The sequence below is a fragment of the Elgaria multicarinata genome, chromosome 2 (genome assembly GCF_023053635.1).
Source record: "Elgaria multicarinata webbii isolate HBS135686 ecotype San Diego chromosome 2, rElgMul1.1.pri, whole genome shotgun sequence".
NCBI classification, from domain to species: domain Eukaryota; kingdom Metazoa; phylum Chordata; class Lepidosauria; order Squamata; family Anguidae; genus Elgaria; species Elgaria multicarinata.
In genome coordinates this window covers 156,999,140-157,013,912 of record NC_086172.1, presented here as the reverse complement: position 1 = coordinate 157,013,912, position 14,773 = coordinate 156,999,140, and the positions used below count along the sequence as shown (strand labels likewise).

At 41.7% G+C, this 14,773-nt stretch overlaps 1 protein-coding gene across 1 annotated transcript in view; it reads left to right on the top strand.

The window, feature by feature from the left end:
* Positions 1-9,843, top strand: part of CATSPERB (cation channel sperm associated auxiliary subunit beta) — a 79,875-nt gene extending 70,032 nt beyond the window's left edge. The window contains exons 23-26 of the mRNA XM_063147633.1: positions 4,289-4,427; positions 5,402-5,502; positions 8,999-9,073; positions 9,628-9,843. Of these exons, the coding sequence (XP_063003703.1) occupies positions 4,289-4,427; positions 5,402-5,502; positions 8,999-9,073; positions 9,628-9,843 (531 nt within the window). The remainder of the gene's footprint in view (positions 1-4,288; positions 4,428-5,401; positions 5,503-8,998; positions 9,074-9,627) is intronic.
* The last annotated feature ends 4,930 nt before the right edge of the window (positions 9,844-14,773 follow it).

Here is a 14,773-nt window from a genome sequence, read left to right as displayed (position 1 = left end):
CGAGTTTTTCGCGGGGAGCAGAATGCACAAAGGGTCAAACTCGTCATACCATTGGAGGTTCAGATCGACCTCAATTGGTGGACGAATATCGAGAACCTGAAGCAAGGCATGCCCTTCAACCCAGTGCATGTATCCAGGACTTTAGTCACGGACGCCTCACTCATGGCCTGGGGGGCACACTGTGGGCCCCTTCGGGCACAAGGAGTTTGGACTGTCTTGGAAAGGACTTTTCATATAAATCTATTGGAACTTACAGCGGTGTTTATGGCACTCCACTCTTTCGAAACTTACCTATCAGGACATTATGTCAGAGTGATTACAGACAACACCACAGTTCTGTGGTATATAAACAAAGAGGGAGGAACACGTTCCTCAAAACTCAATCGTCTGACTATATTAATGCTCACCTGGGCAGTCGACAGGAATATTCTGCTGTCATCAGTCCACATAGCAGGTGAAAACAACTGCCTTGTGGATGCCCTGAGCAGGGTGCAAAGTATGTCTCATGAATGGGAACTCAACCGCATCGAACTCAATCAAATATTCCAAATATGGGGCCAGCCTCAAGTGGACCTGTTTGCGACAGTTCACAACAGGATATGCATGAACTATTGCTCGAGAGCGGGCATAGGGAGGGGCTCATTGGGAGATGCGTTCCAACTCAGATGGACGGGAACTCTCTTCTACCTATTCCCACCATATCCTCTCATTGCCAAATCACTCCAAAAGATTCGGCGGGACAGGACAGATTGCATTCTGGTAGCCCCATGGTGGCCTCGCCAGCACTGGTTCTCTCACCTGAAGGCACTGTCTCGCAATTGCTTCATTCGCCTCCCATCATCTGTGACTCTTCTAACCAAGGACAGAGGCAGAACGAGATGCCTGGAATCAGAGACACTCAATCTGACAGCTTGGAGGATCATGATGTAATGGGAGGATTTGGGGATGCAATTAATTCCATTCTAACAGCGGCTAGGAAACCTGCAACAAGAAAATCTTATGAGGCAAAGTGGAAGAGATTCTCATCTTTTGCTACTACGACGGGTTTTAACCCTTCTTCTGCGTCCCTAAAGGATATACTCATTTTCCTCAATTCGTTATACGAAAAAGCTCTTAAATTATCCTCCATACGGGTGTACTTGGCAGCTATTTCAGCATTTCATCCTCTGATCCAAGGTTTTTCGGTTTTTACTCACCCTACAGTTCGGCAGTTTCTGAAGGGACTACGTAATTTAGCACGCCCTGTTCGCGCCATAGTTCCAGCATGGAGTTTATCTGTTGTGCTACAGTCCCTAACGTCTAAGCCATTTGAACCCATGGCCACTTCGAGCCTCAGTTTACTTTCATGGAAAGTTGTCTTTTTAATAGCCATCACTTCAGCTTGGAGGGCGAGTGAATTGGCTGCCTTGCGGATAGACCCACCATATCTGTCCTTCCATAAGTGGTCTTGCGCCCAGATTTGCATTTTCTGCCCAAAGTTGTGTCCAAGTTCCACTTAAACCAAGATATAATCCTCTCAAAGTTCTTTCCATGTCCAACAACAACTCTGGAGTCAAGATTGCACTCTCTAGATGTTAGAAGAGCCCTTGCGTTTTATAAGTCGCGCACTGACTCGTTCCGTAAAACACAAAGACTATTTGTTTGTTATAATGGACCTACAAAAGGACAACCACTGTCTTCACAAAGGCTGTCAAGATGGATTGTTAGTGCTATTAAGTTAGCCTACCAAATTGCTGGTTTGCCTCTTGACAATACTGTCAAAGCTCACTCAACCAGGGCAGTGTCAACGTCGACGGCTTTCCTCAGAGGAGTGACTATACCCGACCTCTGCAAAGCAGCTACATGGTCCCAACCATCAACATTCATCTCACATTATCACCTTGATGTGCGATCCAGGGCTGACTGCAATTTTGGACGTGCAGTTTTGTCTTCGATTTTGGGCTGAGACATCACCTACCCACCTCCGGTAAGTGAGCTTATTAATCGCCCATATGTGTGATGCACAGAGACCACGATGAAGAAGAACAGGTTGCTTACCTGTAACTGTGGTTCTTCGAGTGGTCATCTGTGCATTCACACAACCCACCCACCATCCCCGCTTTTTGTCTTTGATGTTGATATAAAGTGGCTACTTCCTCGCTTTGGGGCCTGAAGCGGTCTCAGAGAACTGAGGGAGTAGGCGGGAACCCGTGGACATGCATAGTGGACGGTGGGGGAGGGGTTCCCGCCAAAACTACTCAGCTTTAGAAGTTCCGATTCGAGTTCAGCGCAGGCGCAGAGCCCATATGTGTGAATGCACAGATGACCACTCGAAGAACCACAGTTACAGGTAAGCAACCTGTTCTTTCTCCTCCCATTGCTAAAGACACTCTCCACAGGCTTGACTGCTACTCTCTAGTTTAGGACGTCAAATCCTATCAGTTCCAGCCAACATGGCCAATGTTCAGGAATGCTGGGAGCTGTCATCTAAAACATCCGGAGGGTACCATATTGGGGGAGACGGCTCCAGAGAGTGTTCACCAGTATTTCCATTCTAGGACAAGTCATGCGTAGTTGTCAATGTTGTAATAAGGGCAGCAATGCCATAAAATATCTGATATCATATTCTTAATTATACTGTGTTTCTGCATTTGAGGGTTTTTTTCTCTTGTTCCTAGACGTGTCTTTTACCCCTCACTCCAAATAAAGTTTTGTTGGACTTCATGATACTTCTTGACTATATACACTCTTCTCCATTAGTGCTGTTCAGTTCCCAGGATATTCTGCTACTGTAGACTTCTAAATGCTATAGAATGTGATGCTAAGCAACAAAGAGCGCCATCACACCAGCGTTTTATTGCACTCTTGACATGCCTGTTTTGCAACACAGTACTCACATGATGTCGTGCCTGTTCTGCAGTCACCCCGCCTCTTCCCCTCCATTTTTTCTGTTTTCCCAGACCAGGGAAAGTCCAGCTTATTTCCTTATGTGGGATTAAAGCGCTCTTCCACTCCCATGTATTGCTGTCCTCATGCTATGTACTTTGTTGGGGGCGTGTGCTTTGAAGGGAAGTCTTGCTGATGAAACAGGAGGGTGGGGCAGTTTTCCTTCTCCAGCACGCCATGTTGAATGAATAGGCTTGTGCTGAGTTGCTTAAATGGACTTTTGCTGCACCAACCCCACCTGCCTATGGGAATTAACCAAAATACTTATATAACTGTCATTTTTAAAGATAAAGAGATGAAACTTGGCACCATGATAGCTCTTAAGTAGGGCATTTTGGTTAATTCCCATAGGCTATAATAGAGCAGTTATCTGAAAATGGAACAGTTTGGAGCAGAGCAGACCCACTCTGCACACCCCTACTAGACAACAAAGCCAGAGAGGGGGAGGCAGCTGTTCATCAATTACAAGAACCAATGAATGAGGAGGAAGGAGAAGAAGCAGGATGAGGTGGGGTGGAGTGGGAGAGTGAACGAGGTGAATTAGCACAACAACGCATGCACGTAAAAATGACCAGCACTTGCTGCACTAACGAAACAGAGGTCAAAATCGCGGGTGCATATCAGGGGGGAAAAACACTAGGTGTGATAGAGCTCAAAGAGGATACAGAATGAAAGTGCACAGGTGTGATGTAGCGAAGCGCTCAATCTGTGAGGATTACAATGACAATGTACTGTGCAACTTTGCCCCCTGCCCTTGGAAAAATTCCTGTAGACTCCGATTAATGTACTCTTAGTTGTGCTAAGATCATATTGTATTTGATCTTACCTGTGTTCTAGCCATCTCCTAGTCTTCTTCATTGCTCCTAGCTTATCAAGCCTTGTAAAATATTTGTTGTTGGCGTTAACTGGGAACAGGGAAGCTTCTTCTTCAGGAGTACACAAATTGCTGCTTGGAAATCTCCTGCTTGCTGAAAGAGTGCCTGTTGATCTTTCAAATGCAAATATTACAGACTTCATACCTGTCTTTTCTCATCCTAAGGAAATATCCATAGCTTGTGCCTAAAATTTCTCATTGCTTGGGAAAGTAGGAGCTATTGCCTACTTCAGGGAAGTACAGCCCTGGCAGAGGCAAGAATTGTACCAGCCCGCCTGTTTAGCAGAATGAGCCCATATTTATTTATTTATTGTCCTTTTAAACCATCCAATAACTGAACTTCTCTGGGCAGTAACAATATGTTAGCAACATAAAATACAAAATGTTACATTCATCTCGTACCATTTAATTCCATACAGGGTGGAGGTTATACTACTAAGTATATCATTATTTTAATATCAGCCATTTCTGTATAACTTGTATCTGTAGGCTCTGCGGATGAAATTTCCAGTAACAAAACTTGGTCTCTTTTTCACTGTTGAGGATGAGGGTCATTCTCGAAACCTGACATCTCCTTATTTTATCACAATAACAGAAGTCAACAACAGAACAAAATGGAAAATTTCAGGTAGGGAGCAGAAGAATGTTGGAATTCAGAAGTATCCTTCCTACCAGAGAAATTCTGTTGGAAATGCTTGTGTCTTCAGTATAGTTTCAGGTTCTCTTTCTTGTCATGTAATTCATTCCCTTTAACAGGAAGATGGTATTCTGCAAAGTGGAATCAAAACACTTATTTAATTTTGTTTTCCTTTCATTATTATTGAAACATTATATCTGAAATTTTGTCTTACTTTTTCTCCATGTCCTGGACACTAGAAAGAACTGCTGAGGTCTCCAGTGGATAGTCTGCAGGATATAGCTCAGGAAAGCTCTCAAGGCTTATGAGCAAGGGAGATCCACCATGAGGTTGTCTGGTGAAGATCTCCCACCCAGTTGAGCTAAAGAACATATGAACATAAGAAGAGCCATGCTGGATCAGACCAAGGGTCCATCTAGTCCAGCACCCTGTTCACACAGTGGCCAACCAGCTGCCAAACAGGGACCCACAAGCGGGACACAGTGCAATAGCACCTTCCCACCCATGTTCCCCAGTAAATGGTGTACATAGGCTTGCTGCCTCTGATAGCACCTAGCCATCATGACTAGTAGCCACTGATAGCCTTCTCCTCCAGGAATTTACCTAACCCCCTTTTAAAGCCATCCAAATTGGTGGCCATCACTACATCTTTTAGTGAATTCCAGAGTTTAACTATGCACTGTGTGAAGGACTTCCTTTTATCTGTCCTGAACCTCCCAGCAATCAGCTTCTTGGGATGACCCTGGGTTCTAGTATTATGGGAGAGGGAAAAATGTCTCCCAATCCACATTCTACATATAACATTCTCCCTTTGTATACTCTCTGTAAAACTTTCTCCAGGATTTGGTAGTCAAATGGATTGTGGGGAGGGTTTATAGAGAATGTGTACAAGGGGTTCTGCCTAAGATTAACACCAAGAAAAACATGGAACTGTCACTCATAACATTGTTTTAACTATTTTTCAGGTTCCAATTCAACATCAAGTACATTAAAAATAAAAAAATATTTGCAGTCTAAGCTCAAAACCCAGCTATATAGTCCAGATGGCTTGAGTATAACCATAACTGTAAGTTTTGCTGAAATAGATATTTGGACAAAAAAAAGTAAAACGTGTGTACCCAAATTCCTCTATCTGAAGTTCTGTATCTATTTGAGATTAAAGAATTACCATATTAAATTAAAACATACAAAATCCACTATGGCAAATATTTGATGTCGCTGCTGGTAAAACTGAGTGACATACACAATTTCATATCTGTAACAGGCTTTCTGGACAAGCATGGTAAAAGTACTTGTGAACAGTATTGTTTCACATAGCTGGTGGTAGATGCCATCATTTTAATGCTTCCCTCCATGGAAGAAACCCCCCCATACATATAAGAAATCTAGCATAGCAGGTTGGATAGAGTCTTCTCCTCTGCTATTTGGTTTTCTATATGCAGATAAATGTCTTATGGGGGATTCAATTATGCTTTTTTTTTATTCCTTCCATTGAAATGGCTTCAGTTTGCCTTGTTTCTTTCTTCCCTGTAGGAAGAAACAAAGCAAGTCTCTTTGCTGGAGGCCAGCATGACAGGGAGGCTGCTCCCTTTTTAATATGATTGTACTTCACATAGCTAACAAAACTAGGTGATTTTGGTCTAACATGTTACATGCGCTGGTTGTTCATGCGCTGGTTATTTCACGGTTGGACTACTGCAACCTTCTTCTCTCTGGCCTTCCTTCTTCTCATATCAGTCCGTTGGTTTCTGTTCACCACTCTGCCGCAAAGATCATCTTCTTGGCTCGCCGCTCTGACCATGTTACTCCGCTTCTGAAATCTCTTCATTGGCTTCCAATTCACTTCAGAATCCAATATAAACTTCTCCTGCTGACCTTCAAAGCTTTTCACGGTCTAGCTCCTTCCTATCTCTCCTCTCTCATCTCACACTATTGCCCCGCTCGTGCTCTTCGCTCCTCTGACGCCATGTTTCTCGCCTGCCCAAGGGCCTCTACTTCCCTTGCTCGGCTTCGTCCATTTTCTTCTGCTGCCCCTTACGCCTGGAACGCTCTTCCAGAACATTTGAGAACTACAAGTTCAATCGCAGCTTTTAAAGCTCAACTAAAAACTTTTCTTTTTCCTAAAGCTTTTAGAACTTGATGTGCAGACTTTATACTGTGAGTTTTACCCTACCCTGTGCCTGCTTACCCTACCCTGTGCCTGTTGGCATTCTCTTCCCCTCCTTATTGTTTTATTATGATTTTATTAGATTGTAAGCCTATGCGGCAGGGCCTTGCTATTTACTGTTTTACTCTGTACAGCATCATGTACATTGATGGTGCTATATAAATAAATAAATAAATAATAATAATAATAATAATAATAATAATAATTAGCCCAATCTACATTCTTATTGTGAGGATAAAATGGAGAGGAGGAGGATTATGTAAGCCACTTTTTGTTCCTTGGAGGAAAAAAGCTGGGATATAAATGCAATAAATAATAAATAAATGCATTTTGCAGCACAGGGACAGTATACAGGCTGTCCTCCTAGGCATGTGGTCATTTTCAAACTAGAAAATAGTGAACTGGTTATTTATTATGTGTCTAAAAGCATTAACTTTTAAATATGTTTAGGTAGGATGTGATATAACAATGTTTTACTCTGTACAGCACCATGTACATTGATGGTGCTATATAAATAAATAATAATAATAAAAATAATAATACATTAACAATGTGATTAGAAATCATTTTGTGGCTTTTAAAATGTAATTAGCAGGAACTGTGGGGCAGGGGGAAGTGTGAGTGGCATCACAGCACATGGGGGTGGAATGTTAAGCCTTCCCACCCACGGTTTCAGTAAAAATTACCAGCATCCATGCAGAAATCCTATTTGCATCAGTGGGAGGTGTCCCCCCCCCCACTGCTAAATGCTATGCTGGGTAAGGGGGTGTTACCAAGATTGCAGCTAGGAAGGGAAACCTTTGCCCCCCCGACACACATGCTTGTTTGCCAATCACAATCCTCTTACTGACTTGCTTGCCAAACAACACCTTATGTGTTTTATTTTTCTTTATTTAGAAATATTTTAGGCTGCCTTTAAGGTATCACCCTATCAAGGTGGTTAAAGTACGATAACGGAGCAACAAAAATCAATAAAGTTATTAAACACATGGCTCTAGAAAAGTTACTGTAGCTGAGAACATAAAATGAGCCATGCTGGATCAGACCAAGGATCCATCTAGTCCAGCACTCTGTTCACACAGTGGTCAACCAGGGAACCATAAGCAGGACATAGTGCAATAGCACGTTCCCACCCATGTTCCCCAGCTTACTGCCTCTGATACCCGGGTTCCAGTATTATGGGAAAGGAAGAAAAATGTCTCCCTACCCATGTTCTCCACACCACATATAATTTTGTACAGCTTACCCTCCTTTTTTCCAAGCTAAACAATCCCAGCTGTTGTAACCTTCCCTCATAGGGGAGATGTTCCATCCCCTTGATCCTTTTAGTTGTGCTTTTCTGCACATTTTCCAGCTCTACAATGTATTTGTTTAGGTGTGGTGACCAGAATTATACACAGCATTCTAAGTGTGGTCGCACCATAGATTTGTATAAAGACAGCATGATACCATCTGGGCCTGGTGATTTATTTGCTTTCAATTTGTCAATAAAGTTGAGAATTTCATCTTTTGTTACCACTATTTCCCTCAGTTCCTCAGACTCCTATCCTGAAAATATCAGTTCAGGCACAGGTATCTGTCCTATATCTTCTACAGTGAACACCAATATGAAGAATTCATTCACCTTCTCTGCAATCTCCATGTCCTCCTTTAGTACTCCCTTAACTCTATTGTCATCCAGCAGTCCAACTGCTTCCCTAGCTGGTTTCCTGCTTCTTATATATTTAAAGAATTCTTTATTGTTGGCCTTGATATTGTTAGCGATATGGTCTTCAAAATGCTTTTTTGCATCTCTTATTGTCTGCTTGCATCGCCTTTGTTCCATCTTGTGCTCCCTTTTATTCTCCTCACTTGGGCAAGACTTCCGAGAACCTATCAAGATAAAACATAACTCAAGTATACTAAGTTGAAAAGTCTTTGCCTGATTTACACTGAGCAACAAACTTTAGGCTGGGCATGAGCAACTTGTATGCAGCACTCAGACTAATTTCAAAATCCTGTAAGAGATCAGTTCAGAATGCTAGCAAAAATGATCTCTCCTTCCCTTGGCAGCCCACTGGGTGGGCAGGGAGAGGGGGTAGGAGAGAGAAAATAAGGTGGACCTGTTCATTTTTTACTGTGGCTCACCCTTCGCCCTGCCCAGCACTGTCATGTCGCCTCCAAGATTATCCCTGAGCGAATGAAGAAAAAAAGTTCCTCACCCCTGATCCAGGCCATATTGCACCAAACAGTTTGCACTTCAGTTTTTATTCAGGAAAAATGTAAAAACTAAACAAAACATTTTCTTTTATCAGCAACCAGATTCCATTAATTCTGGTGTGTTTCTAGAATGACAATAAATGTTACAATATGTTGATAAAAATGTTTTTTGTGTTTTTTTTTTTCTTTTCAACAGGGATCTGAGCTTTTCCATTTCAGGGTATCTACTATTCCTGGAGTCTCCTTTTGTAACTTATTTGATGAATTTCAGGTATAGTGATTAGCTTTTTTAAAAAAACAAAACAAAAACAGAACATAAACATAATACCAAAATACAGCATCCCCTAAGCATAACTCTTAAAATACGTTCAGCCCATACATATTGTGAACCCTTCCCATAATCGTTTGAACCAATGTCCAAACAGAAACACCATGCTTAACTTAGAGAGCCATACTTTCTTAGCACAATAACAATGGACATACTTGTCTAGAGGAAGATTTTTTTTATGAGTTATAAAACAATGAAATATCCTACAATAAATCTCATACAATTAAGAGCCCAATACTATTTATTCATAAGTAAGCAAAGTTCAGCAGGACTTACTCCCAAGGAAGCATGGCATGGGATTGCTGCTTCAATGTCTGCACTGCAAGGATTCTTCCAGGGTACGCTGGCTCCTTTCCCCCATTTGTATTTGCATCACACGATGGTCGCTATCACTAATACCACTTCCAATATCCTGCCAATAAGGCTTGACAATCATAAGATAGTATTCAAGTTCTGGAAGGCAGTGGCTTTTGGAATAATCATGTTTTCTGTTGCAGATTTATGTTGATGATTCTCCATTGGCTTTTCCAACACAATATCTTATCAGTTCATTTACAGCTGTATTAATAGGAGGTATTATTTTTGTGGCATTTATTCTGCAAGTGTATGAAATTCAGATAGGAAGCATTTTGAAAGGGAAACTAAAAACAAACAAAGTGGCATCAAAATCCTCGTTTACTACAGATTCAGCAGCTTCGAATGAAATTAATTGAAAAGTGACTGTTAGTAATAACTATGTCCTCCTTTTCAGTTTTATCAGTAATTTCATATACCTATATATGGGAACTCTTCCATATTTACTTGATCAAAAACAGTTGCACCCTTATTTGTTATGAACATGTTTTTGAGAAGATGTAAGGAATATTTGTTTTTCCATTTCTTTTAGTCATTGTTTGTCATGACTTCTTGATTATTATTTTTGATTTTTTTTTGTGTGGGAAATTGGCATGTATGTATTTTTAAATGTTATGGGCTGCTTTTCATAAAATGCCAGCAAAGTGATATACAATAAAATAATTAAAATTTTATATACAATGTTTTCTGAAAAACACACCTATTTGCCCCATGTATCTTTTATGTACCAGTTATTTCTTGATTAAAGATTATTTAGAAAATGCAGCAAAAGAATTGCAATAATTTGTTATAAATAAAGACAGGATGCAAAAAATTGATGTCCTGAAAATAATGGAGAAAGCTACAAGTAAATATTATGAATTAAAGACCATTTTGAGGTTGGGACGGGAGGAATTCCATAATCACAAACCTTAGAAAACATTGGTTAAAAAAAATTCAAGCCCTGTTCTGAGATTACATAATTAAATTAAAAGAAAAACCAAAATGAGGATTTATTTTAGTATTAAAAAAAACCCTTTGAGGTGCCTGGACCCCAACTTTTTTGGCTTCCTGTTTGTACGCCACATGGGGTCCATGAGGAGGAAGAGGACAGTCCTACCTTTCATTTATGAGGAGGGCCAGGCATATGCCTTTCATTGTTGTTGAAATTATGGAATGATCTCCCTGATGAGGCCCACTTGTGCCAACATTGTTGTCTTTTCTGCACCAGTTCAAGACTTTCCTTTTTTCCGAGGCATTTAGCAGCATGTGGTAAGATTTTAATATAATTAAAACATTATATGCTTATTAATTTTGTCACAATCTCTTGGTCACAGGTGCTGGAAGCATTGGGCCAGATCATTTTCAGGAGGAGTGGGGGTTGTGGGGCCCTGCTCCCCAAAAGATCTTGGGATCTTGGGATGGGGCTCAACCTTGCCTGGGGGCGAGCATGCCTGCCACACACACCTTGGTGGCAAGAGGGACAGACATAATTGGCCCACACCATGGTGGGGCTAGTGCTCTTCTCACTCCCAAAATTATCCCCAACAGTTGGGCAGGGCAGAGAATCAGTTAGCAATGGAGCTGCCTGATTCCTGGATCTAGGCCCAAGGCCATGCTGAAGCCATGCGAACTGTAGCCAATAGTGGTTTTGGTCAATTTCATCCCCAGAATCTGACATGTGATTAGTTACTCCTTTGTCCTGCATCCCAATAGGCACTGTGGGTAAGAAACATGATGGAACATACAGAAAAGTCATGGATGCAATTACCTAGGAATCTTTTGTTGCTTGTTCCTCTTCATACTGGAATCATATCAAGAGGCAGCACCTCAAAATGGTCCTGGGTAGGGATTCCAGGAGGGGCACATTTTGTCCCGGGCTATAGATCTTCAAATACTGCTACTGAGCATGTTTCATTGTACGTGAGCTGTAAGGCACATGAGAATTGCTGGACTGAGGAAAAGGCCTGCAGCAAGACATCCCTCATGGGCCCTTCTCCCATATACACATACGATAGGGCAGAGAGGGGGGGAAGAGAACTGCCACCGTATATGAGATGGGGCAGAGATTTGCCTTTTGCTGCTGCCTACTAATCCTTTCCTGCATGGCCAGCCCTAGCATTAGGCAAAGTGAGGCGGACACCTCAGATTGCAGATACTTGAGGGCAAGAAGTGCTGGCAAGGTGTTGGAAGACAAAGCTGTGCCATGTGGCCTGCCCAGCTCTACTCAGGTACAGGGGTTCCAATCACTAGTGTTGAAGGAAGATTCAATTGCTAATCCAATGGGCTTCTGTATATGAGACACCATCTTAGGCAGCAAAATACCTTTCCTGTCAACTGATGTCCCTTGTCCTCCACCCCAACCTCTTTTCTAGGGATGGTGCTGGGTGTGCAAGCTGCTGCATAAAAATTTCAAAGCTCCTGGCTCGGCTCCCTTCCCTCTCCTGTCAAGTGTCTTCACCATGTATACACACAGGGCCAGTGAGCAACATGAGCAATGGTTGGATGGAAGTGGGAAGAGGAGCAGCAGCTTCTTCTTAATTTAGTCCTCATTGTGGAGTAACCACAGCTCTTCACCTTCATCCTTATTACTGCCCATTGCCTATCCTGTAGTGTCTGTTGCTACATGCGTGTGAAAGGGTGTGCATGTCAGGAGAAGGATGGACCCACTGTGGAAGTATGCAGGCCAGAAAGACTGTCACTCCAGCCTTTCACACAGCCAAGACAGGAAAAGTGAGCAGTGGATTCCTGCTGGGTGTGAGCCTTGCCAGGTATTTAGCCCTTCTCTCTGGGCTTCATTACACTCTCTGGATTCAATTGCACAAAGATTTTATTGCGTGCTTGTGATTGGTCATTCATGGAAGTTAGTGGGCCATTTATATGATGTCATCAACCTCCAAGGTGTCACCCACACTTTTTGAGCTTTATTTCACTTTCAAAAAGATCAAGGAAAACCTGATAAGATTCCAAAGTGCAATTCTTTCCTATGAAATTCTGGAGTTGCACTATAACCACAGTGCCATCTAGTGGCTATAAAATAAACCATATATAAAGGCATTCCCCGAATCAAAGGATGTGTCTGCCCATGTAAAGCAGCTGATCTTATTCCCACAAAGAATCCGAAAGCAGAAGCCCCAGTAAGAATGCAGGATTTTAGCCTCATGTGGTGAAGTCCTCAATCTCATCACCATGGGAGGTGAAATGGGGGGGGGGATGCAAGAGAGAGCCTTCTTGGTGGCCACTCCCAGTTTCTGGAATCCCCTGCCAAAGGAAGATAGTTGGGTCCATCTGTGCTGTCTTCTTCTGACAGGCAAATACATTCATATTCAAGTCAACGTTTGGCATGCAACCTGTTCCTAATGCAGGTTTGTTGGGCTGTCTACTGTTTTCATTTCTTTAATTGTTGTGTTTTTAATCTATTTGAATTTCATGATTGTTTAAACTGAATATTTTATTATTATTTTATTAATGTTCACTCTCTTGAGCACCATTTTATATGATGGAAAGGCAGAGTACAAACCAAATAAATAAAATTATGATGTCTGCTGACACCAGGCCTAGACTGATGACAGTTAGCAGAATCAAAGTAGCAATTGCAGAACTCACTCAGGGGGCATCACTAGGACCCACCCACCCCCTCTGTCTTTTTGTATACCCCACAAATCTCTCCTGGCCTTTAGTGGGGAAAGTGCAACGTGCACATTATTTTATAGACATTTAGGGAGCAGGTAGAGGTTGAGTTTTAGATTTGACTTTCATTGTTATTAGATTGTTATTGTTATTAGATTGTAAGCCTATGCGGCAGAGTCTTGCTATTTACTGTTTTACTCTGTACAGCACCATGTACATTGATGGTGCTATATAAATAATAATAATAATAATAATAATAATAATAATAATAATTGTCATTTCTGGAACTGGTTTAATTATGGTTTGATGTTTAGTCATTTGTGGTAGAGTTTGGAGTATTTAATTGTTAAAAGGGCTAGTTCACATTACTGTACTGAATAACACACTCTATTAGAATGCATCAGAGGCGTAGAAGAAAATCAATCAAGTGAGACCCACAACAAAATGTTGCAGTATATCCTCACCTTTAACAAGCAAGCCAGGATATTATATTTTTTTCCAGCTGGCACTCAATATTCTGTGACTACTGAGCATGCTCAGTCCTCATTTGGGGGAGCCCCCCCTTTTAATGTACTCCTCCAAACCTTGTGATTCCACCCAGCATACTTGTTTCTAATTGGCCCTGTTTTAACTCAGTTTCTCTTGGCATTTTCCACTTGAGTTCACTATTGGAGGGAATGATTCTTCAGGTTTACAAATGGGCAATAAATAGAAGTATTTAATCTCATTCTAAGACCAAATAGGCTACAAAACCCTGCTGCTTAGAAATGAATGGAAAGAGAGGCAAACATTACCATCTAGTGGCAGGTATACAGACCGCAACCGAAAGAAAAAGATTACTTTTAAAAAAATCAATCAATCAAAAGCCTGCATACCAAGAAACTTAGAACAAACAAACAAACCCTCCAGGCACAGAATATTACAATTCAACTAGAAAAACTTGTGTCATTATGTTAGGTGAGAAGCAGAGAGAGGGATTATATGTTGTGGGGATGGGGGATCTTGATGCTCCTTGGAGCATGCACACATATTGCATTCTTTCATAGATTAACTAAGAATGTAAGAGCTGAACTGGATCAAACTAAGGGTCCATCTAGTCTAGCACTCTGTTCATACAGTGGCCAACCAGCTGTTTACCAGGAACACACAAGCAGAATGTGGGAGCAACAGCACCGTCCCACCCATGTTCCCCTGCAACTGGTATATATAAGCTTACTGCCGCTGATACTGGAGGTAGCACATCAGTACTAGTAGCCATTGATAGCCTTCTCCTCCAAGATGAATCAGAGCTTCTCCACACAAGCTATTCATTGCATGCTCCTGATTCATCACTCATAGAAGTTTGCAGGTCTTTTACATGACTTTGTTGACCTCCAGAGCCTCTCACGCTGTTTCAAGCGGAAAGCTGTCAATTTATAAAACCCTGAAAATGCAGTAATAAATGGAAAATGAGCTGTAAAACAGCACCATCTGCTGACCTTAGACTTGAAACATATGGGAAGGAACTGGCCAAAACAGGCAGGCAGATTGTGTGTATTTTGCTAATCATTAAACCTTGATATTTGTTGGGAGACAAATTCTGCCACAAGTGGCCCTTCCAAGAAAGTCCTGACATGTGTGGGTGATAACTTTCTCCTACAGAAAGTAGAGGAAGGAACTAGAAGATCGTCTATCCTTGAC